General features: G+C 44.4%; 1 protein-coding gene and 1 long non-coding RNA gene across 6 annotated transcripts in view; one reads left to right on the top strand and one right to left on the bottom strand.

Annotated features, from left to right (window-relative positions):
- Positions 1-417: 417 nt before the first annotated feature.
- Positions 418-25,834, bottom strand: part of neurl1b (neuralized E3 ubiquitin protein ligase 1B) — a 29,358-nt gene continuing 3,941 nt past the window's right edge. Inside the window, exons 1-7 of one of the 5 annotated variants that reach the window (XM_037078139.1) lie at positions 12,570-12,655; positions 11,797-11,979; positions 7,095-7,339; positions 6,686-7,019; positions 3,549-4,289; positions 2,294-2,419; positions 418-1,360 (exon numbers count right to left, since the gene is read on the bottom strand). In XM_037078139.1, the coding sequence (XP_036934034.1) occupies positions 1,113-1,360; positions 2,294-2,419; positions 3,549-4,289; positions 6,686-7,019; positions 7,095-7,339; positions 11,797-11,860 (1,758 nt within the window). In that variant the 5' untranslated portion in view covers positions 11,861-11,979; positions 12,570-12,655 and the 3' untranslated portion in view covers positions 418-1,112. Of the gene's footprint in view, positions 1,361-2,293; positions 2,420-3,548; positions 4,290-6,685; positions 7,020-7,094; positions 7,340-10,425; positions 10,503-11,796; positions 12,177-12,569; positions 12,656-25,834 lie in introns of those variants that run through there. The other 4 variants (XM_037078138.1, XM_037078140.1, XM_037078141.1 and 1 more) reach the window with 4 other exon arrangements.
- LOC119008091 lies at positions 16,244-25,618 on the top strand. Its single transcript, XR_005071324.1, has 3 exons — positions 16,244-16,400; positions 24,462-24,658; positions 24,916-25,618. It is a non-coding gene; the product is annotated as an uncharacterized LOC119008091 (long non-coding RNA).

The following is a 25,834-nucleotide window of genomic DNA, read 5'->3' as shown; positions in this document are numbered from 1 at the left end:
AGGAGAAGGGTTTATAAAATGTTTACTTGATCTTTGTCCACCATTTTGCAACCTTGATGAAGACCTTCAAACCGAAACCGGCCGGTGTCTTACGTTCTGTGAGTAGCCGTGTGTCGAATGATTTTTTTTTTTCGTGATCAGCGCTGCTTAATTGTTTCACTAAAAAGACTGTCTCAAAGGAGGTGATATATTTACTGACTACAGTGACATATCAAACTGAAATCAGCCTTTTTTCTTAAAATCCTGATAAAAAAGGACAACAAATATGAAGTTGGTGTGTTTTTAGGTACGCCGTGTAAACCTGCTCACTTGTTATTAGACGATCAGGAGCGTGACTGTGATGAAGAAAGCTTACATTTTGTAAAGTGAACCTTCAGAGTTGTAGGTTGAATCGGTCTTATTATGAAGCCACACAGATTTGAATCACACTTAGTCCACTTTTATTAATCTCTCAATGTGCAAAAACAGAATCTCCATCTCTTTCTTTCCAAACATACAAAAAAATACACTTTTCTTTAAGCACGTCACCGAAACACACTTACCGTACTTACATCTACTCTTTCCACTTACCACTTACACCCTGTGTGTGTGTGTGTGTGTGTGCCTTTTTCACCACAAGCCTTCAGTACTGTACAGTGAAAATATGGCTAGGATTGTTAGCATAATTACTTGGACACACAATGTGACGAATCTAAGGCACTAGAAGTCGTAGACTACGGTCCGCGTATTCTGCTGAAGCACACTTAAAATCTAGGACAACGAGGGGAAAGACGAAAGATTCACAACGGGCTTTTTTCTGCTCGGCAAATACATGTGACATAAGAGACATCACATGGAAAATACAAAAAAACGGGAGCACATGATTCATCTCCTCTGTCTGTCTGCCAAAATATAGAAGCAGTCTCTATGCAGTCTTTGTATGAAGATCATCACAGTTCTGCGTATAAAGAGCCTCGTCTCAATTTACCCATATAAAATGTAAATATAGGCACAATTATGTCCGGTTTTGGCTAATCTCCAGTCAAGATCCGTGTCCAGCCGAGCCTGAGAAGGTGGACGCAGGTGGCACCCAGCAGTGGAAGTCACAGCACCTGTTTCAACATCTGGAGCCATCACGGCCGATATGTTTTGATTACATCTTTGATGGGCCTCCTGCATATCGGACAGCACGCGTTGATCTGTCTCTTCAGCTTGAGGCCGCAGTCGTTGCACAGACACATGTGTCCACAGGTGTAGATGACGGTGTCCACCTCCTGGTCGAAGCAAATGGTGCATTCTCCGTTTTTTCCAGCAGGGGGCAGCTCCGAGGCGGTGAGAGTGGGAGATACGGGAGGACTGAGGGGGGAGCTGGGAGCCGTCACTGGAGGAGAGAGAAGAGGACGCGTGAGGCTTCAGGGGACGGATGCTCACACACGGATTACCAAGATTCTCACATCCTCAAGGCTGGTATTCTATATTTAATTATTTTCATAGCATCTCTAACATCAGAAAAAACATCAAAAATGCACATTAACTATTTATAAGGGCTCAAAGTGACGTCATTAAATGTGTTGTTTTGTTCAACCCACTGTCCAAAATATAAAAATGTAAACAGAAAAATATCTGGGTGATTGAATTCAACAATGACCACATTATTGTTTTGTGTCGGTTGATCAATCTAGTATGTACCGAATCACTGAGGTCGGGCTGCAGCTAATCAATTTAGCCGATAAATAAGATCATTGTATTCTTGATCTTGATCTGTTAATTGATCAATCTGTTGTTTGCTTTATAAAATGGGGGGAAATGTCAATTAGCGTCTCCCAAATCCCAAAATATCGTCCTGTCTAGTTTTGCACACAACCAAAAAGGTGTTCGGTTTACGCTCACAGAGGAGAAAAGAAACCATAAAATATTCAAATCTAATTTCCAAAATAAGACAATTTTGACATTTTCTTAAATTATCAATAAAATCCCACAGAGCGATCAAATGATCATCAGAATTTCAATAAATAATAAATTACTGGAAAGGTCTCATTCCCAATTCATCAAAAACTGTGGGATGTGGAGATGGAGGCCGACCTAACAACAATCCCTAAGCGTCAGTATCGGACAAGTTGGGACTGAGACTCAAAAATGATCTTCTCTTACGAATGACATTTAATAGTTGACGACTGATCGATTAGTTGCTGCTGCTCTTCACGGAGGTCTCTAAACCACCTCTAAACCACACGAGTCTTGCTGCTGTGACCTTGTGAGGGTTTTCCTACATGCGCTGTAGCGTCAGGCACGCTGTCAACATTCGCCAACCTACCCAGAGACGATTCAGATGCAGAGGAGGATCTGTTGACACTGAACGCCAGGTCTGAGTCACTGTCATCTGGACTGCTGCTCTGAGAAGTGCTGGGGGATGTTGAGGGAGGACTGGACTGCAGCGTTCCTGTCACACAGAGATAAAAACAAACCCAGATAATCAGACTTCACGCGGAGCCTTTTCAGGTGGCGCTCAGAGAAAAAGTGTATATTTAACCGTCGCTGGTATCTTTTCCATACAGTGTCCTCCAACTGTCTGAGCGCACACTGAACGGCCCTAACCAGTCAGATTAGATGTGCATATCTGTATCACTTGATTTTCTTTGAGCTGTTTCTCGTCAAGTGCAATATTGTTGGATCGGAAACAGTTAAATAAGAGGCTCTGAGCTGATGGGAGTTTACGTGGGAGTAGTGGGACCAGGACAGATAGGTCACAGCTCTAAACTGAACAGAGACATGCAGACATAAACTACTCAGCAGCATTCCTGCAGTCTGGGAAAAATAAAAAATAAAAAAATACATTGCTGAGACTCAATAACAGACTGATGATAATTGAAGAGTGTGTGATTTTGGAGCATTTCATCAGCTTGATGGCTTTGGGAAATGCGCTTGTTTGCATTCTGGCGGAGAGCTTAACGAGGAGATTGTCGTCACTCCCTCCTCTAAATGTGAAGCCAGTTAGCTTAGCTTAGCACAAGACTGGAGACATGGGGAAACAACTTGCTAGGTCTGTCTGGAGGTTGTGTGGCAACTGCACAAAGAAATGACACTGCCATGTGGTTAGCTGAGTTAGCTAGCTATCAGCAGCTATAGTTGGCAGCAATTAGCGGTTACTTTTCGTGATATACTGCCTCGAATTCAAGTTCGAAAGGGGGCCATTTTTTTACATATCGCACCTCTAACCAGCCATCCCTTGAGAATATCATTGTTTGACAATTAACTGAAACATACAGAAAGGTTTCAACATGCTGTTGGTTTGCAGAAATACACAAAGCCAGCATTTATTCTGGTGATTGGGTTGCTTTTTGCTCAGCTAAGTGAACTGGCTGCTGATTGTGGTCTTATATTTAACAGACAGATATGCGAGCTGGATCAATCTGTTGGCAGGAATGTGACTTATTTCCCCAAATCTTTGTGTTTTGTGTTTTAAAGATGGCTAAAACTGTCTCAATCCGTCATAATTCTACAAAGAAAAAATGTAAGACATCATAATTACATGTTTTGGTGATATGGCCTCTGTGTCACACTTAGCTTACCCAGTATCCTGAGTCTGTTGACAGCTCCATGCAGGGTGAAAAAGGCCCACAGGACCTGAGAGGAGTCCACACAGAGCAGCTGGCCACGTCCCACTCCGTTCACCCCGTGGTGCACCTCACCGCTGGGCAGCAGACTGAAGCTGAGCACGTCTCCGGAGCAAGGCATGGGGAAGCCCCGGTGGACCACCCAATACTCTTTCCGGTCCAGTAGAACCTCCGGGTCGGCCGGCAAGTCCCCGGCTTGTAGACTTGCCGGATCACAGGATGTTAAACCAAACAGCAGTGCCCCAAAGTAGGGCAGGCCCAGGTGGCCGACCTCCACGTACAAAGTCTCACCCACGTGCAGCGGCCGGTCGCTGAACACCAGAGTCCGACTACTGTCCAGAAAGTGGATGCAGGCGGCTGAGCGGTCTGCCGAGAGAATTACATCGGAGCCACGGATCGGGTGAAAGTGCAAGTCATTGTCCAGTGGGGAAGGAAGGCCCCGGACCACCCTGGGGACGCTGAATCCAGTGGAGGCAGATGAGGACGGAGTGGAGGAGGAAGAGGTGGAGGAGCAGCAGGGGATGAGCTGCGTGTAGTTATTGAGCTGGAGGTTGGCCATCTTGGCAGCGGCGGCCTGGTTGTTCTCCAGCTGATTGTTGCTGTAATTGGCCGAGTCGTGGCTACTCTGGGGCAGATAGGCACTCAGACGGGCCGCACTCAGGCAGCTGGATCCCACGCTCTCAGCAAATGTGCTTTCTGCGGCAGAGAATATAGACAAACAATTACGTGACTTGGACATAGTATCATGTGATCTGTCTCATGTCAGCTCAGGTCAAATCCTTTGTTCATGCTCATTTTTTTTTTTCTTTCTCGAGAGTCTTTTTCTTCTGTTGTGACGATCAGCGCCGAGGGCTGAAATGCTATCTGAATGAGTTCCTGCAGCCTCTGTGTGCTTCTGTTCATCTGGGCCCGTTATGGGGCTGCCATTCATTCTTATTATTGATTAATCTGATGATTATTTTCTCAGTTAATGATGTCCGTTACAACAACCTAAAGCTTAAAGTGATGTCTTTAAAGGGGCTCTATGTAACAAATTGTATCAATTGACATGAATTAATCAATTATTTATCAGCCGTACTGTAAAGTGTGACAAGATGAGACCTTCCCCGTCTCTCTCAGTTGTCTGTACGAGCCTGTGGACTATTTGTTGCAGTTGTTTATTGCAGCTGTACTTGGATTTCTCTGTGAAGGACTTGGGTCGGATTTTCAGCGATGGTCCAAAGGATGAGACTTTACGCACATTCTCGAGTGCCTCGTCTCCGTGCCTCTGCTCCGTTCCGCTAACAGAGAGCAAGAGTATCTAGCATTAGTTTGGAAATGGATTCCACTAACATAAACTAATGATCTGATTACAGCACAACACAGAAGATCCGCCAAGGATGTTTGAATGTTTTGTCTGAAAGATATTCAGTTTACTGTCATGGATGACTAAGAGAACTCCCAAATATTTGGCATTTTTGCTTAAAAAGTTTTAAACAATTGATAAATAATCACACTGGTTGCCACTTCATTTTCTCTTGATCAATGAATCCATTAATTAAAAGTGTTGCGGCCCAAATCTGTGATACATTATTTCATATCTGCACGCAAGAGGAGAAATAAGAAAAAAATGTTGACTCGAAATTTATGGCATGACACTTCTAGAGATTGTTGCACGTATTTTGATTGAATGCATATTGACTGCACGTCCACTATGATTGTGATATCAATACATTGATCCTCTCGTGAGCTGATTATCAATACGAGATGAAACATCGTCTTCCACACAGTAAGCTACCTTTCGCTTTCAAGGTAGTGGATAATACATGAAAGTTAGAATAAACTGTGCATTCATGTGGTGTTGAAATGATAAAAATAAAATGTTTTTTTTTGGCCACATGAAATCTGTAACATGGTATTTTGAGTTTTCACTGTCAAACGCTGTAAGTGATAAAATGCAGCTTTCTCTTGCTGTCCGTGGTGCTCCCACATTCCAGCTTGACGTGCATGACAACACCCCGAATTCAGAAGAACGTCTGCCCTACTAGGGACATGGGACCATCTGAGGAGCATCGTGAACGCAGCACAGCCATATATGCTGAGAGCCCTCTGTATGCTGCTCTTGCCGTGACGCTTACTGATGTTTACTCGTGGAGCGGAGTAAACCTTTGACTGCAAATAAGCAGTTTATTTACCTGCAGTTTATTTAACAGTCACCAGTGTATTTACCCCCCTGTTTCGCTTCCATTCCTCATTAACGCGAGCTCTCTGAGCTGCCACGCTTCGTGCGCAGGCCTCGTAGTAGAGTTGAATTTTCTCGACGTACGAGGGGGCTGATATAAACAAGTCTGGCGTTCATAGCCCACCCCCCCCCCATTTTGACTTATGATGCATTCCTTTATTACTATTTCTAGTGATGCCGGAGCAGTTGAGTGCACTGGCCCCTCACCAAAGCTCCTGGGATCTGCCGCATTGACCAAACATGGCCATAGCTCCTGTCAGACTGAGGATAAACACACCCAGTGAGTACGAGAGAGAACCACTGGGGAGAGCGTGATGGAGGAGGGAGAAAGTGACAGAGCGCGAGAAAAGTGGCAGTAACAGAGCCTTAAAGGAGAGGCAGGCAGAGCGGTTTGGGATGAACTGAGACCTGTGCTCCAGATCCTGTTTATCTCAGTATGTTATGGTTCTGGTTCTCTCGACACTCACAGATAGTGGATCATTGAGTCATTGAGCCGGCCAAGACACTTGTACCTACTCCTCCCACTACGCTGGCCTCCGCTGCCGCCGAGCTTCATCGCACAGCTGCTCTCTGAACTCTCAGGAAGCTGCTTAAATTAGCTGTGAATGTGTTGACATTATAAAAATAAGTTGGTGAGGTTTCAGGGATGTCAAAGCCGTGGTCGGAATACAAGGACGCCAGTCAGAAAATAGCCATTACCAAGTGCTTTATTGGATGTATATGAATTCTGGACTCGTGACCAACCAGTTGTGAAATGTGTTCCTCTCACTTCCCGTTTGAATATGAGTCAGCTTATGCTTGCCTCTCTTGGCTGTAATCATCAAAAAAAAGAAAAAAAAAAAAGAAAAAAACAACGTAATAAAATGCTTACCAAGCATTGTGACCTCCTGAGTGATGCCGTAGATATCTATGATGGCCCAGAGTGGACAGCCGATGCTGAGCCCACAGTGGAAGAGGATTGGCTCTCCGTCATTGATGCTGTAGAAAACTCTTCCATGGCGGTCGGCCCAGAATGACAGCACGTTGTCCTTCAGGGCCAGCCTCTCGGGTAGGGCTTTGGCCCAGTAGCCAGGCCGTGTCACCAGGTCCGGGCAGGCGTACTTGGGGATGTCGGCGGCGAGCAGTTCACTGGGGTCCAAACTGGTGAAACCGAACCGTAGAGCTCCACTCCAGCCAGTGTGCACACCGCTCAGGCGTAGACGCACCTGAAGAAAAGCCATGAATTAAAACTTTTATCTTTTTGAGACGTCTGGCTGTTAAAAAGAGATCTGAGGACGAACCTTCTCGTAGAGGTGGACGGGCCTGTGGCTGAACGTGATGCCGTTGCAGAAGCTGTTCTTGCGCGTGGCGCGGCGAAGCTGCCCGTCGAGCCTGATGTTCTTGCCTTTGGCGTGGGGGTGAAAGTGGGGCGACTCCACGTTGACGCTGACCGGCGGGGCGGACGTTCTTCTCTCCACACCTGCCCCATTGTTAGGTAGGGTGTAGTACTGCCTGTTGGCCACAGGGCGTGGTTGCAGAGTCGCATCTGTGGGCAGAAGAATATGAGACTTATTGATTTAGCCCGAGCTAAACAGCGCGGTGTGAGAACAGCGGGGACGCCTTTGTGTGAGGTCAAAACAGTAATGTTAGTGACACCAGCTGTTGGGAAAAAAGAGGCGAACCTAGCAGCACACAATAACTTGTCTGCAAGCAGTCCGTGGCAGTTGGTTTAGAGGGCAGAGGCCAGTTATGTAAAGGAGCCCACAGTCTCACACACTTCCTTTCCCACACTGACACTCTGAAGCCTCTCTGCTCCTCTCAACAAGTACATCAAACACACTCTTTTAGCATGTAACCCACATAAAAAGGCAAACTGTCCCAAATCGGTCTCCCCTACCGCATCCGTACGGGACGTTTATATCGCAGAAATAAAACAAGGTAAATTTAGACAACACCCCTGTGCATACATCATTGGGAATCAGAAAAAAAAGGACATCTGGCTTATGTAAAATCAACACATTTGAGCAGTGCTAATATTAGTGGCATCACGGGGAGAGAGAGAAAACATAACAAAAACGATATTAAAAAAAAAAAAAGAAATCCACAGAAAGCCGACAACAGACACGATACGTCTTCCTCTTATTTATGGGCTACACACCCTTGGCCTACAGCATAAACAAACCCTGAATAGCCCCCTTTCATTCCTCCACAGTTATCTTCAGAAGTGGAGAATGAATCACACAGTGCAGCCTAGTCAGTAAAGAAGTATCCAAATAAACGGATTAATTTTTTGATCTCATCTCCACAGGAGTCGATGTCCTACTTGGGAACGTATTCACGATTATCAAACAGCAAATTAGCAGGGATAAGAGACCGAAATTGTTAGTGAATAAAACGAGAGCTGCCGTATAAAAGTGTTTATGGAACAGACTGGCTGAGATCCAATATTCAAAGGGAGGTGGTGTGTCTACTCTCCTCCAGGGCCGCAGAGTGATTAAATTTCTGTTTAATTCACTGTGATCTGGTGTAAAGACAATAACTCAGTGAAATGCTCCACAGTACATTTCCTAAATGAGACATTATCACTGATTATATTCTAAACTATGAAGCAGCAGCAAGAACATCTGTAACATCTCAAATGATGTGCGAGTGCCCCCTTTTTTTTCCTTTCTCAGCTTATGAGGGATTAAAATACACTTTGGTCAAAGTTTATTTAGGCGAACATGTCGAGGGTTAGCCTATAGGTCTGAGGCCCGACTGCCTCGATGACAGAGCAGCGCTTGGGGACTCTGCAGTTAAACGACCGATAATGAAGACTGATATAGACACTAGCCATTATTAGATGAAAGGCATAGCACAACAGGTCATACGCAGACGGCGTACTGTCAATGTTAGTCCCAGTTCGTGCATCTCGTGTTTCCTTCGAGCCACAGGGCGCAGCATTTGGTCCCAGAGAGTCATTTATTAATACTTACCTCCCTAAAAACACATTTTCACCCCGCAGCAAAGACGAAACTTTCCTGACTTTCATCTTGGGAAACTGTTTTCTAATCCTGACAGTGATGGTAGACTTTGGTTATTGGATTCAATGCGACCCAAACTTAAATATACCCTGCGCAGATTGTCGCCTCTAGTGGCTCTATGAGGCAGTGTTTACGTGAGTGGGTCATCTTCTTTTTTTTTCTTTTTTTTTTCTTTGTCTTGCGGACACACATAAAGGAAGAGTAAAAGAAGTGGACGTAGCCACCATGACATCACGAGTTGGTTTGTGGACTACCATTACGAAACCTCTGATTCAACATTTTTGCCATCAGCATCTTGGTGTTTGTTGGAACTAGAAGTGACCATATTTAGACGAGAGGGGGATTACTGATAATGTGACTTCACCTCACCCAGCACATTTCACTCTGAATGTGATCATCATCCACTAAATAAACCTTGTGCTGTTTTGAAGAGGACCTGAAACTAGCCATCGAGACCATAAAGTCATTAAGAAATAGTTTTCTGAGGTAAACAATCAAGTGAGAAGTAGGGTCATTTTCTCATAGACCTCTACGCAGTCTGATGCCCCCTGCTGGCCATGAAAACCAACTCAGGTTACAGGCACTTCTGTGTTGGTTTCACAAACAAAGCAGGTTTCAAAATGTTGACAAAAAAGTGATAAATATGGAAGAAAATACACTCAACAACTTTGTTTCACCTCAAGTAAACCATTTTAATGGCACTTTATGTCTATATTTGTATATAGTGATCGCTTTTTCTTCAAATAAAAAACTACTCTTAAATATTCTCCCTCAGCTGCTGAAATGAGCGAGGACACACGTCATTTCCAGTTTCCTGGATAGGAAAATACTCACAGTTTTATAAACTGGTGAAACATCTTTTATATGGTGCAGCGGAGGAAATACCAGATGGTTAAAAGAGTGTTGGGCGATTCTTTGAAATACCTCTAGAACAGTGGTAAGTGTTGTTTAATGACCTCCGAGGGTCCCTCAAAGATTAACTGGTGTTTAGTTTATGCTAAATTGTAATGCCGAACCTGACTCAAATGTAATTTTAATGCATGCATGACTCAAAGTGGGGGCTTTTCGGTCGATGCCACGGCTGTATTTTCCTCATCATGAGGCACGGGTTGATGCAACTACTGAAACCCTGTTGGTGTGTGTTTCTTATCTCAGCATCATGTATCAGTTTAAGCTTGATGCACCCCAGCAAAAGACAAGGGCATGTTTGGGATTTAGGACTGTAAAGGGACGAGACAGACTGAAAGTACAGTGGGAGAGGTCATGTAAAGGGACAGACATCACCACGTAACCATCTCCGGTCATCCGCCTGAACCAGTCAGGTTCAGGGCGGATGATCAGAGATGGTTATCACGCACAGCTCAGTCACAGTGCGTCTCTGCTCTCACAGAGGAACAGTCAGCTAAAGGGTATGGTGTCTATGGTGTGAAAGAAAAAGCACAAATAAATAAAAATCATAAGACTCCACAAGACACGCTGACGTGCCAAGGGAAGCTTTTTGAAACGTAAAACTGATTATGCACATTCGTCAGAGTTATCTTTGGCCACAAGATGATCAGGCTCTTTATTCTCTCATATCTCAAGGCTGTGTGTGTTCATCATAACTCACTGACTGAGCGGAACATGATTCTCTGCGCATTTTGAAGGAATTTCAGCCTCTGCCTCCGAAGCTGAACACCTCACTTGATCCTGCAGACCCCTGAGAAACACAGATATCCTATTAGCTCTAATGGAAATCATACAGTGCGAGCAGTAGGACCCGAGCTGCTCCTGCTCTTCTGTGACTAACTGTTCTCAGTCCAAGCCTTGCGTCAGCTGGCTCCGGTGGCAGCAACCACATCATTTAGCCACTGAGTGGGTCTGTTTGGGGGGGGACCGGGGCGTGGGAGTGTGACAGACATTAAATCAAAGTGATATGGGGAACTGATTATCAAGTAATGTGCTCGAGGTGTCATGACAAAGTGGTTCGGGAAAGCGATCGTCTGAGAGCTTGTGATGACAGCTTTATGCAAAAACATCAAGTGTCCTACACGAATGATTTACTGGCAATCACTTGAGATTGAAATGTATAAAAGGCAGCGTTGATACCTGGGATAACTGCAAGAATATTACCTGGCCATATGGTTGTATATTCAGGCTGGTGTTTTGGTGTTTTACTGTTGGTCCAGCTTCTACTAGATATTAAAACAGTTATTAGTTTTTCTTATTCAAGTTGATTATTACGCCCCTGTTTGATGTTTTTTGTATCTATCTATCTATCTATCTATCTATCTATCTATCTATCTATCTATCTATCTATCTATCTATCTGTCTATCTATCTATATGCATATGAAAAAAAAAACTTGCACAAAACAGTCATTCCTGTCTGACATACATACCAAGTGGCACGAAAGGGGAGAAACAATGAGGCAGTAAATGAAGAGAGAGACAATGTGCACCACAGTATGGTGGCACTCATTAAGCCATTTCATGCACAATGCGGTCATTTGGAGTAATTCTGGAAATTGGATTACAATCAGGGATGCAATGGAAGTCAACTTGCCGACCTTTTCTTCCTGTTCATGTAAGAGTTTGCTTGCTGAAACAACAGAAACGCTCAGACTACACTCGCGTGATTATTAGGATGCTGGGATCTTTGGGAAGAGTTGAGCCTTTCTAGAAAATATCAGCAACTTCAGCTGAGGATATGATGACCCTCCATGCGTCGTATTGTCGCCCTTCATCCTCCCCCTCTCTCTCCCACCCTTTGCTGTTAACACGAGGCTACATCAGTGATCATAACGCCGTGTAATAACGGGTACAGACGGCGCGTTTGCAGAGAGGAGCGCTCGTTCGCTCGCCGGGAATCACGCTCAGCTCCCCCGTGATGAGAGGGAGCGCGTCTCTGGACCCGGCCATGTGTATCTGTGGCTATCGGGCTGTTTCCACACACACACAAACGCACGCGCGCACACGCATACACACATACATTTACATTACCTCGCGAATGACACATGGACGGCAGAGCCTCACCTATCAGAGGTTTAGGTGTGGTATTCCCCATTATATCCAGAGATCCCTCGCACCGGCGGCTGACAAGTTAATTCCGATTGCAATGCTTCTCTGTCCATCCGTGTGTCCTCGGTCTGGTGGGTTTGTCTGCCTGGAACCAGTTTCAGTGATCTGAGGATCGGTTGCCTGATTATTATTATTATTATTATTATTATTATTATTATTATTTCTCTTATTTTTATTCAGGATCTCCAACACTGAGGCACTGACACACGCGCTCCTCTCCTCTAATGTCAACCCCGAGCCGCTGCGACAGGCGGACACCTCCAACTGGCGCACAGCAGCCCCCTCCTTTCTCTAGTACGGGCTCCCCTCTGCACGACTTTAAAGACACAGTGAGCGAGAGATCCCCCCCCCTCCACCCCCACACCACCCTCTCACTCCCCCCTCAAGAGCATCACGGAGGCTCTGAATAATTCATTTAATTATTCACTCAGAGCCCTCTGATGAAGCCCTAATGACTGTGTCGCCTATAGGACGAGCGCGGCGATCCACTGGAAGGTACGTTTTTGCCATTTGCACACAGAGGAGAGGTTGTCAGGGAGGAAGCGAACTTGTGATAACATTAAAAAAAAAAAAAGCTAAATGATTGCGAGATCTCTTGAGCGTCACCCCCCCACACACCTCCTGAAGGGGTTAAGCTGATCTGATCACAGAGGAAAGAGGTTCACAAGATTCTTGGTCGCCCCCCCCCCACCCACCCATCACAAGGAGGATGTCGACCCTTCATCAACCACGTATTCATGTGTTGGACAAACAGATAAGTGCTGGACACTTCTGATGAAAGTCCAACCGCCATATGAGGAAATCCCCTTTTTCTCCCACCCTATCCTCTGCCCTCCCACAGCCTTGACTGCTGGGCTCCTCTCAAGCTGTTTCCTGTCTTCTGGACCACAGCGCTCTCCGAGGAGCCATGGCCTGCAGGGTCTGCAGGACCGAAATCATGAGCGAAGGGAGTGCCGGAACAGAGAACCTCCCATAGTGGCGAATCAGACAGGCCCCGAGCCGCAACAGCTGTGTGTCATCTATTCAGGCCAGAGCCGGCTGCTCAAGAAATTAAAATGTAGATGTCGAACTGAGGGTTTACATTCTTCTTTGTGTGCGCTTGGTTGACCAACACTGACATGATCCATATTCTGTCTTTTTTTGTGTGTTTTTTTTCCGCAGCTGCCAACATTGGTCAGACAGGAGCTTCAGTTTGAGGAAACGAGTCTCATGGCGTTTGGGTGAAGGCATGCTGCTACTAAATATAACTCAAAGACAAAAGCATTTGTTTCTGCCGCCTCAATGCTGTTTGTTTTAGCAGGATATGGTGGCTCCTTATTCGAGCCTTGGGTGAATGGTGTTTGGGGTGAAGCGAGGCAGAAGTAAAATCCCCCTCCTCCACACCCTCAGAAAGAAAGATCTGCTACGGCAAAGGGGATTAACACAGGAAGTGAATATGAGGCTGCGATGGAGTCTGCAATCAAGCTCTCCCTGTAAACACAGCCGAGCTGCAGTAACAAGTGCTACTTCCCCCCCCCGATGCTTGCTCTGCTGCCTGAGTGCAGACTACTGGATGTTAATCAAAGCATAATGATTGCTGGGCTGAATTTATTCCAAAGGCAAGGAACTGTACTTTTCAGCACGATCACTTAAGGCTCTGTTGGATGTCTGCAGAAATGTCCAGTAGGTCACAGAAACATCGAAGGAACGGTTGAACAGCAAGAAACAAGCTTTCTCGACAGTAGCCCGCCAAGAGCGACAGCTTGTTTATGTTCAAGTGACGAAGCCCTCTAGTGGCTGGAAGGAAGTCAGGTGACGGGATTATTGCAACGGGACAAAGTCCTAAAAAGGAGGAGGTCAGGGTGGATGAGAAGGACGTCTAAAGGCAATAACCCTTACCCTGCATTTACATTTAAAGACGTTTTCTCTGAGGTATTACTGTTGACGCTGCTGTTGCATTAGCATCATGGTTACTGTTTGCAGTAAGACAGCAGTAAGATTTGAATCCCCGATCTTGGTGTTTTGAAAAGGCAGAGTGAACTCTTGGTTGTATTATAGGGGGCAGGTTTTGTCACTCACTGGTCTCACAGAAAGAAATTCCCGGCGGTAAAGGGAAACAACGCTGGAGCTCTCCATCAAGTGAATGCCTGTCCATTCACCCTTGATTAACCTTGGCTTGTGTCACTCTCCTGCTTCACCTCCTTTGCCTCTTCCATCAGCGAGATTAGTTATTCCAGTGGATCCACCATTACCTGGGGACTGTGACCAGGGGCAAACACCACCTCTTCCTGTTTTTTTTGTTCAGCAATGGCAGACATGCTTCCTTTATGCCGCGATTTGACCTTAATTTTCTTCTGTTTTGTGGGAAAAAAAAGAAGGGATCGGTGTCTACAGATGATGAACTTGCCAGCTGACTGACATCTCACACAGCGGATACTACTCAGATCTCTGGGAACTGAGGTCAAGAAACACACCCGCAACAAGCGCTGTTTGCCATAGGCACCGCTGAAGAGGACAAAACGGAAATTGTTACTTTAACACAACCGCTTTTCATCGCCAGTTTCCAACCAACAGTCAGTGATGTCTTTTTTCGTAAAGCGTGACGATCATAACCTCTTCTGACGGTAAATCTCTTAGTTCAATTTAGTACAAAATAGATTATCATCTTAACCCAAATTATAATCCTCCCCTAATCGTGTTGCCTAATGACTTTTGAAAGCACAGGCGACTTCATGGTGACACATGTTACCTGGTGATCTTGAGAGGCCGTTGTAGGCTTATTTTGTTTAGACAGCCAGATGAGCTCTTTCCCCATTTCCAGTCATTGAGCTAAGCTAAGCTAACTCGCTGGTGGCTCTAGCTTCATCTACCGAACACACGAGAGTGATCGTGAGCTTCTCTCGGCAAGAAAGTAGCTGAGCCTATCCACAAATGTCAACCTATCGCTTTAGGATTACGGGGGTTTTTTGTCTGTGCTTCTTGCATGCATGTACTGCAGCACGCAGAGACCAGCTGATGAGGCTTTCACCCTTGATAGTCTGTATATGTCTCTGAGATGCAGTGACAGCTCACTCAGCGCTTCCAGATAGTGTGTGGACGCTGGAATGTCAAACAAAACACATTAGTTTAGAGTGCGTGTTGGTGGTCCCCTTCATACTCCGCCAAAGCCTAAATTACTACCCGGCATCTCCCTCAGCCCTGACCTCTGGACACTGTTAACACAGATATGTCAGTGTGATTGCTCTGACAGTATGACAGAGGCAAAGACGCCTCTGGAGGTTTGTGAATGGGCTGACAGAGAAAGAGTCGAAATTGTTGGTTTGACCACCCATGTACAAACAGAATTAAGACACAACTTTATTTCCAAACGGGGCTTTGCAGTTTCTCACTGTAGCGGAGCGCTATAAATCCCTCGCAAGCTTTGGAGATTTTGGTGTGATTAGTTGGTTTTGATGTGTGAAAATGATCCAGAGTTGTGATTTACACCAGCAAATCTGGGTGAAGGACGCCGAGTCCAGCACAATGTAATGTAAGAAAGCTGCATCTATTTTTATGTTATTGGACGCAAACGGTAATGCTTTGCTCTAAAATGAACCATAATGCATACTGTCCCCCTTTTGGGTATCAAGCATCTGTGATGCGGCGATCTCACGAGGGCCCCTACAGAGAATAGAGTTATTTCCAGAGAAGGAGGGCAGACATGCCTCGTTTGCTCAAGGAAACTTGGCCCACAGCAGTGTGACTGCTGCCATGCAGAGCAGCGCAGTGACTGGTCCTTGGACAGCAAAGTGTTACATTTGCAGTATTTTAATTCTTAAGACTCAAAAGCAGTGTAGAAATGCTGAGCAGATGGCTGCTTGGGAAGGTTTGTACGCGGTGGTCCCAGTATCAGGGGAGGGCTGCTGTCCAAACCTCAGCCACTGATCTAATGGATGAAGTGAGTCATACCCACCTTCAATTCGAACATCTCCATCAAACACACATGGGCCTGCACAATGAGCCACATTCATACAACAATGTTTTTCTGGTCACCTCTTGTTCATGCGCTGTTTTCTACTACAGCGCATTCGCATCTGTTCTCAATCTGCGCTCCTGTCTTTTCATTAGGTCAACTCTTAACAGGCCATCAGAGTGAAGCACCTGCTTTTCAAAAACGCGGTAAGAGTTCAACTATTACCGAAGACATTGTATCAGTAAAAAAAAAAAGTCCCTCACGATATAACATACTGGATTTTTTAACATTTTTTTTTTTTCTTCTTCTTTCTATTAATCAAAGCAGCAGTGCAGCATTTGCCTTTAATTGGAGCCATTTTAGGGGGAGTTCTTGCCATGTGCTCGGTACCCTCACAGATTGTTCTAATTTCCAAAATCCTCAGATCATGGGACTGAATACTGTGGCGGTCTTGAGCAGACAAAGTGCATGCATGCTTGGTTTCACTTCTGCAATTTTCAGATTTCAGTAAATTAAAAACACCACTATGAAGTGAATCACTGGCAAGCGGGGAAACAAAGCACTGCCGCTGGTATGAGCGCTGCACAGTAATGCGGTAAATTGATAATTTCTGTGTAACTTTTTACTCATGTTCACTCTAACATTAATTTTCACTCTTTCGGTTACTTTGAACAACTATTTGAATACTTAAAATAAGTACTCATTAACAGCAGTAAGCAGAGGTTGCTAAAATTAGACCTGAGAAACAATGATTCGACCTCGAGCACTATTGCTGCTTATGTCTACGTTGCATGAAAGTCCCTCTCCTTCTTCCACGTGTTGCTATGGATCCCATCAGACTTCTGCTTGATCCAAACTATTAACTCACCCAGTAGCTATGGTTGTTTCTGTTTTCGCTGAATGTGTGTCTTGGCTTTTTAGGGAGAGTGGACCACAAAAACCTCCATCAGATTTATTTAGTTCTTTTCAACGGGAGCAAAAGTGCCCATTGGTGATCAGTTGAACTTCACTGTTTTTCCTTGCCTTGTCCCATTAAAACACTGAATGGATTTAATTAGTACAGGTCAGCTGGTCCATGAAGCTGTCAAGGCTTTAGATGGACACAAGCCAATCAAAAGACGAGTAGGGCGGGTCTTGCAAGATGTCCGATGGGATCCATTATGATGCCTCCTCTACTTCTGTTTTAAACATGACACACTCGAAAAGAGGTTTCTCATATTAGTGCTAATCGGTACATCTAAATATGGTTCTGAAGACATTTTAAGCAAGACAGAAGACATGAATGAGCAGAAGATTGAATCATATTTCATCAGCATTGCATTGCCAACAGCATTTTTACAGTTGGACAAGAGTTTCGTGAGCAACCTTATTGTGTTTGTTTCCAACTTTATCAAGTGAAAGAGCACAAATTTGTTCCGGTCTGAGATAATGGTGCTCTAGTGAGATATCTAGTGCCAGTACATGTTGTAAATTAAACCTTTAATTCAAGGTCCACTTATTTTTTCTTCTGCCTTCAACCAAATCGCATAGTTTTCCTCGGTAGAAAGACTTTGCTTGGTTGCTCTGTACCACGGAGCAAGCTTCCAGCCACCGAGGAAGGCCGTGACGTGTGCAGTAAAGGTCTGGAAAAAGCTAGAAAGTCTAACTTTAAAAGTATTAGAATATTGTAAATAATAATATAAAAGATAATTGATTTCTGTTACTACTTTTTTTTGCTATTCATTTACACCTAAAAAGCTCAAGTGAATTGAAGATCACAGAATTTTTATTTTGTCTTTACCAGTGATTGTGACCGATTCACCAGAAAAATCATTTTTTAATATTATTTTTCTGTCAGTATTCATCTTAAAGCCACACGTGACTAGTTGCACCACCATTTGCAATGGACTACCGCTACTTTAGAGAGCTTGCTGAGGTAATTTTGGGTCTTGTGCTTTATGAGTCAAGTCAGTCCATATTGTGAGGCTGCACAAAATAGGGTCACTCAATTTTCTACTTTTTTACTAGAGTTTGATTCCCAGGTCATGCGGCTGTCTAATTAGTTTCATTCCTCTTTTATTTGTCTTTTAATTATAAAACCCTAAAGATTGAGCTTTGCAGCATATTGTAGCCATACCATGCTTTTTAAAGTGACAGGAAACGTGTGTGCCTTCAGCGCACGACAAAAATCCCCCGCAGGAATGGAACAGTGGCAGATGAGGCCACGTGGCGCACGTCCGTGTGCCGTGGTGTTATTACCAGTAATGAAAATGGACAGAGATATAGAGTGTGATACGAGGAATTTCCTGCTTCTTTTTCCATTAAAGGAGTCTAAATCATGACATTACATAACATGTCTTCCCCTGACATTTAATGACCCCCGCCACTCTAACACAATGGAAACAGTCAGGCGATGGCACTGAAAAAATGTCTTATCTTTTACTGCGGGTACTGAGCATTCTAAATACAATAAACTGTCAGTAAATCATTGTTGCACCTTGTTACAAAGAACTAGATTTTAAGTTTGGAAACATGAAACAGTGGCACGGTTCCACTAAAGTGTTGTTTTAGGCCCCTCTGTCAGTGGGAGACGTGCTAAAAATGGCCTTTCAATGCATTTAACCAGATGCACGGACAGTGTTCTTCCTCCATCTGTTCTATTGTCTCGGTGTTCTCTGGGATGAGGAGCGGATGCACCACCGAAGGAGATGCAGGAAATGCTCTTGGCCCAGAACAACACCGCCAACTTCTTCTAGCCTTCTGCATAGTGCCTCCGAAATCCAAGCACAGCTTAAGACTACGGCAAACTGCAGGAAATTCCTGACGCATAAGCCTTCATTATTCTGTTGTTTTATGACACAGCGCAATCAGTCTTCATGTTTGCGATCCCGGATGACAAACATTGTTCCACACAAGAATTCATTCTGCATTTGGTCATTTATCTTTCATCTTTTTTTCAACCGTGACTAAACAGTAGCACGCCTGATGTAGGCTAGTGGAACATTCGTGGAGTTATAGATGTCAGAGGGCTAATCAGGAACAGGAAGGTGTCCATGTCAAGGTCTCTGTCATCTTTAAAATGACTCCTCACAAACAGCGGCCGGCTCGCTCAAGACCGACTGTCAGACACACTCCAGAAATAGACTCTCTGGTTGAGCATTAAAATTTACAAGGTAAAGCCATATATTTTTAATCACTCTTTCGAAAAACGGATAAAAATAAAAGTGAGTCTTGTAAAGACGAGAGGTATATAATGCTAAATAGAGAGATGTGTTTAAATATGGAAGGAGTTAAAAGTTGGTGTGTGTTTAACGGTATAAATGTGTGTTTTGTGGGATAATATTATAAAAAGGGATGGATGCTGTTGACCCACAGCGTTTCACTGCTGCACCACAGTTGTAAAGCAGGTCTTGTGCCATATTCACATTAATCCTGTCACGGGGGGAAAAGCAGTGAATTCTTGTGGTATATGTATTAAAAACAAACCTATAGTTAAGAAGATCCCAATTAAACCTGTTAACATCATTAGAATTTATGGCACAGTTCAAAAGGAAATCGCTTCCCAAGCAATTTAAGGCTTGTCAGGATTTGCCTCCAGGCTCCCAAATTCTAACCTCTAAATTGCTTTACTCTCAAATATTCGGCAGAAAAGAATCCAAGATCTCATTAGAGAAACACAAGTGGTTTTTGGGGGGAACTGCTGAGCAGCCCAGTTTGGGGCTTTTTCAGCTACAACTGTTTTAACATTTTAATCAATTTCCCTATGTTGCTTCCCTTTCATGTGTTGATCATGTATTATAATTTCCCACTCCAGCTAAAAGCAGCGGTTTCTTAAAGTTAACGTTGCTGAGGAGTGGGAACGAGCCCTGTCCTTACCGTGCTGTGAACTGTACTGTAAGGTCGAGCGGTGCCGTTTAAACACACACACTGCTCGGCACACAGAAGCAATTAAGAAGCAGTAAACACTCAACCAACATACACAATCATTTTCTTTTCTTTCTTTTCTTTTTTTTTTTTTTTAAGAAAGCATTTCCTCTGTAAAGCTCAAATTACATCTCGAACTATAAAAAGAAAATACAAACAAGATGTAAATCCTCATTTGGTACTTTTCCAAAATCAAATATGAACAGATTTGAATATGTTGCTAGAGGTAACAATGTTTACACACGGCTGGCGCCCGTGGTGATGTAAACCTTGACCGCAGAGGGGCTCAGCCACCCAGTGAAGGCCCTGGGGTTACAACACAAAATACTTCTGCTATTATTACCCCCGTGCAGTCACTCAGTAAGCTAAAAAAGACATCTAAAGCCCACTTTCAACGATAAGCCTGGACAAACTGAGCTCTGGAATAGATTCCGGTGTTTCCACGAAGTGAGAGAACTTCAAGAACAACGACCAGCAGCTGTCAGATTATATACTGACCATTAGCGTGCACTCGTTTTGTCTCACAGTCCCAAAGGAAGGGCATATAGGGATAGCAGACAGCTCCAGGTACTATGTTACATAATAGCATATTTCCTTCCAAACCTCTTTCCATTCCTGTGCAGTTGGTAGCCAGAGACACTAAGACGGACCTGAACTGCATGTAGGCTGCTACTCCAGCTTTCCTGTCAAATGCTTTTTTTCTACCAGTCGTCCCTTTTGTTGTTTTTTTTTTTTTTTTTTTTGCAGACACACACAAAAACGAAACAGCGCAGTTCTCCGCACGTCAAAGGTCGTGGAAGTTACTTTGTCGTTGCTGTCGATGCAGAATTTATTTGGCGTCTAAGCACTCCTCTTACAAAAACACATGTACCTCCCTTTGGTTTCCCTTCGTGGCTGATGATAGATGATTATTAATTCCATCATATCATCACAATCTCTGCACTGTAACCATGGCGCGCCTCCAAAAACAGATTGAAAGAGAAACAAATTAACTTGTGAGCATACTAAAACAGAGGCAGGAAAACAAGGCAGTCTTTCTGTACTCCACTGGACTGTGCTTCACATGAAGGACATATAATTGACACACTGGGGGGATAAAAAGTCAAGGCTCCCCCACCAGCGCTCCGGGTGCATGAGTCACTCATGTCAACTGTCATAAAAGATTTTCAGGCCAATCGCGGCACTCCGCTCGTAGTGTGATGTTCTTTTGTTGTCAAGGACGATTTCAAGGCCTGCAACTCTCTCTGCTTTAATGACGGTGTTGTCTGGCTTCATGCATGTCAACAATCATGCCTCTTAACTTGAATCGGGGGGCGCCACGCTGGGGGTTTAATTAGCTGACATGATGTCATTCGTGTTTGTGTTGCTCATCTATTCGCCGGGAAGTCGGCTCTCCTCCTGTAACGTGTCTTCAACAAGAGAGACATTTCAAGCGCTTCTTTGAGACATTTCTTTTTTAATTTACCTGTTAGCTTAGCTCTACAGTCATGCCAGCACTGCATCCAGAGTGCCCGTGTTGTGTCTTTGCCAGCCGTCATGTCCTTAGCTGCTGTCCTTTTGCCTTTAGGCGCTCTTTCTCCCACAACTCTCTCAGAACAAAGTGGCAAAGAGAAATTAGTTGTTTCTGTGCTAAGGGTGTTGAACTGAGGCAGGCACCCTGCCTCGCTGCTGACTCAGGTGGGCGTTGGTAATTAGAGAGCAGGTCCTGTTAGTCTTGGTCTCCAGGGAAACAGCTGCCATCCATCCCTGGTTCCCATGGAGCGGCTTGAGGCTGAGGTGCGCGCCGGCTTCTAGCTACCACTCCGTTCTGGACGGATGCCCTTCACTGAGCACATCAGGACATCTTTTCTCTCCTGCTACCTGAGGTATCACTTCAGGATCACTGATCACCGTCACGCGCTCTGACAGCATGACAGTGAGACAGAGAGGACGGAGCCGATCATCAGTCATTTTCAAATGACACGAGATCATATGCATTTCTTGTCTCTGTCCCGGGGATTCAGGTCGCGTTAACAAATGGCCTGCAAAAAAGGCTCCCCTTCTTTATTTCCTGATCTTATTACTGCCACTGATGTAAAGACTGATGTCCAAACAGAGGACATTTTCTAAAAAAAAAAATTAGAGGCCAGACGGAGAAAATTAGATGTGTTCCCATCTTATCATTAGATTTCCAGACCATTAATCAGGAAAAATAAATTAGGTACATGGAGAAAAAGCTCTTCTTCATGACAGGCCTGCCGACCCCGAGGCTGCAGCTGAACCGGGAAGGAGAAACAGATCGGCAGCAGAGGACTAGGCTCCCTCTGTTTTCCCATGATCCAGATCAGCTTGTTTTGGCTGACCCAGTTCAGTTGGAGCCCAGCACCAAAATAAACATAATTGTATAGTTTATTAAATAGAAGTTAAGAGACAAATACAATTTTTAAGAGTGACTGCATTATTGTTTGCCTTCCACTAACAAGACGAGCCAGAGGAGGCTGATGAACTTGAGCGATCACACAGCATCATCTGATTCTTTTAAAGTAATGTCATGTGTTTGACTAAAAACATGCAGAACCAAAAGGGCACTGTGAGAGCGCAGACCGTCCGCCAAGGCCAATAGCCGACTCCTTTTTGAAACCGGTATGCATCTCTGCCAGAATAACCATTATTTATGTCTGGGGAAATACTGTACGTCTGGACATATTTACAATTGTTTTGATGTTGCTGTTGTACCAGTCCTCCCATGAAACCACTGTCCTCGAGAACTCCATAACAAATGTCTCCTGTGTAAAGTCTGAGCAACTACATGTGTCGGCCACCCCACAGGATTATTTGAACCGCAGTCATAGCTGAGTCAATTAGTGTCCAGTGAGGAACTAATGGCAGCTAACAGCCTGGTTCAGACGGGGTGACCGGCGAGAGTAGAAAACAACAATGTTGGCTCCTGAAGACGTGAGCGTAGCTGCTACAGCGTTAGAACTGGATTATATCAGAGCTGGAGAGTATGTTTGACTGAAAGAAGACCAGAGAATGACACTGAAGGCTTTTCTTAGTGGAAAAGTTCAGTAAGAGTTTGATTTATCAACTGGCTCAGCTGGTGTTAGCGCTGTCCTTCTGTTGATCTGATTGGTTGATGTTAGCCCGACAGACGGTTCATCCAATAACCTGCCAAGTATTTTTTTTTTTTTCTTTTTAATGTGCCTGTCCTATTCCAAGCAGTCTCTAGTGGCTTCTTTCCAGATGTTAACGTTCCTAGCTGTGTAACAAACAATCTGACACATCAGGTTGACCATCTGCCAGGTTTTAAGATGTGTGGCATTTATTCCACCCGGGGCAAATAAACCAAATACTGATATATCCAAGACGTTATCAACCAACCAAAACTTGCTATTTGGTGGCTTTCCTTATGATGTCACGTATGTTTATGTGCCATGTTGTTAGTGCTTTCATTTCCACCCTATTTCCACCAACATCGAATGGTTTCTGTTCCAGCTTGCGCATCTAACTTTGAGCCGTTTGGAGCATTTTGGCTGAAACTACATTGGTTTGAAATGATGTTCCAAGTTGGAACCAAAAATAGCAGGTTTTCCAAGACTTGACGTTTGAAATGTGACAACACCTGTGGGTGTGTCGTGTTCGACAGGTTAGAGAGAGGACGGAGAGATGGTCTTCAAGGTTTCCTTATCATTAATAGCTGATCCATGCTTGTCCTCCGACAGAAAGAAATACTTCAAGAATCCTATACAGAACTGGTGGTGGAAAAGGGGTATAAGAGAACCCCCGTAGACACGTTTTAAGACATCATCTTCATATAATTATAACTATAATTCTGCCTGAAATATGAATTGCTACCTTGCTAGACACTGTCAAGATTACACCGACTTCTTCTCCATCCAGTCTATGACTCTGCAAATTCAATACTGGCCTGGGATTGCCTTCCTATCTAGCTGTGATGTTGGGATATCACGATCGTGCATGCACATGTCTTAAATTCAGAGAAACTCTCCCCTCCGCTCTGCAGATGAATGTGAAAACGGTCCTCTAGTGCTGATCTGCTCATGCATTATTCTGCGCAGTGAAGCTCAAACACCCGAGCGGTTTTACTGAGCAAAACACACTTTTGAATTGAGACAGACTTTAATCTAAGGCCTTAGATGAGGGCTTTGCCAGCAAGTGACATCAAATGTAACTGATAAATCCTGCGCTGCCAGAATCTACCGAACTTGGAACGTGTTGGATTGGACACTCGCCGCTATCTGGAGGCTCGCTCCGCAGACGGACTGCATACCAGACATCAAAGACAACTGTCATGGAAGGGCATGAGCCAAAGGGGACTTTGTAAGCTGATCTCGTGGCGGGGACACTTTGAGACGTTACAATGTACAGTATGCAGCCAATATGTTCAAACAGGTAAACAACTCGGCCCCCCACAACAGGTAGGGATTACAGCCCTGACGTCCTTCATCAGTGAGATGAGGGACAAAGCTGTGGGTGCCATAAACACCCTGTTACATAACCATCGCGTTTGACTCGATGGAGGAGGGGGGAAACACCGGGTCAATTTCACAGACACTCCGTTCACCTTTAGCACTTTTACACTGCTGAGTGCTTCCGCCCATCTGTGCCCCTTTTCCCGTCCCGCACGTCCCTCCGCTGCCATCGAGTCAAGCACCATCCGAGTCCTCGGTCTTAACCCCCGTCTCCTTCGAGCATAAGTCTGGAAGCCTCCATTTATCTTACTCATTATTTTTCTTTCCCTTTCTCCTTACAGCTAATCTCGCCTCCTTCCCAGTCCCTGGCCCTCGTCCTCCCCTCTCCCCCGCTCCCTTGTCATGACATTGGCCTGTGACACGTGTGGGAAACTTCTGCGGGGGCCCCAGCTTCGAGCGGGACACTGATATACTGAGAGTGCCGGGTGACGGGGCTATTTTGGGAACTTGTAAATATGAGAACTTCCTCTCCTAAAGTGTAAGTATATCTTACAAGGATCATTATCAACAAGAAGTAATACAGAGGCAAAAAAAAAAAAAAAATGCAGCGCCACAAGCAGCTACTCTTTCTCTTTCTGTTTCAATCAAGGGTATATGTGATAAGATCGAGACCACAGCCTTGTTTTTTACCAAGCCTTTCAGAAGCAAGCGTCCGCGTGTTCAAGTCAGAAGTGAATGTTGCTCTGACTTTCAAGCGGCCTTCTTCAGTGATTGTTTTTCCTCTCTCTTTTATAGCATTTTCAGGTGCTTCCACACGTTAGGCCAAGTTTTATGGGGAGCATCCGGCTGACAGTTCAAGGGACGCCCAAACCCTCTGCCCTGTTTGGAAGTGGGGAGACGAGACGGGGAGCAAAACAAGCAAAGAAATGTCACTGAACTGGAACTCCAGAGGAGGAAACTGAGATTACAATAAGAGCGATTTGAGGTCCGCCGCCAGCCCTTAAGCCCCAAACAGATCAGGTTAGATCGGATGAGTGACTCTGAGCTGCTATTCTCCACAGTTAATGGAAAATGGAGAGTGATTTATACTGAATAAAGGACTTGGTTTATCGCCCAGAATACAAAAAAAGTTCAAGCAGTGTGTCAAACATAAATAAGCAGAAAGCGATTATTTGCAAATCATATTCTTAGAAGTTACATCGCAACGTCGATCTCTCACACGGAATCGCGGCTGGACATCGGGCTAATGTTTCTTACGTTAGAAGACATGTCTGTATGTCAAATACATGTACATAATTGAACCTAAAAATGTTTTGCTGATTGGGAAAAAGGTTTGTTTATTGGTCAAAAAATGTACCCATTAAGCCTTCGGCTTTAGGAAAATATATTGTATGTTTGCCACATTTAATTATTAATATGTGAAAATCATATTTTTGTGGATTTCAAATGCACCGCAGAGGGATTTGTGTCTTGTTTTTGTTATGTTATATGTATTGAGGTGGGTCACACAGATGCTCATTTAAAGAGATGCAGCTTTTGATAGAATATTATATAATATAATATTTTATAGACTGTTGTAGTCTGATTTTTATAGGACTTTCAAAATATTAAGAGAGTTTATCGAGAATTGTGAGGCTTGTGATGATTCACGGCTCTAATAAGGGAATTACTTTGGCCAAGGCTAAATTCTCTCCAGCTTCTCAACTAAGAATGT

This window comes from Acanthopagrus latus, chromosome 18 (genome assembly GCF_904848185.1).
Source record: "Acanthopagrus latus isolate v.2019 chromosome 18, fAcaLat1.1, whole genome shotgun sequence".
Lineage (NCBI taxonomy): Eukaryota > Metazoa > Chordata > Actinopteri > Spariformes > Sparidae > Acanthopagrus > Acanthopagrus latus.
This window is presented reverse-complemented; position numbering and strand designations above follow the sequence as displayed.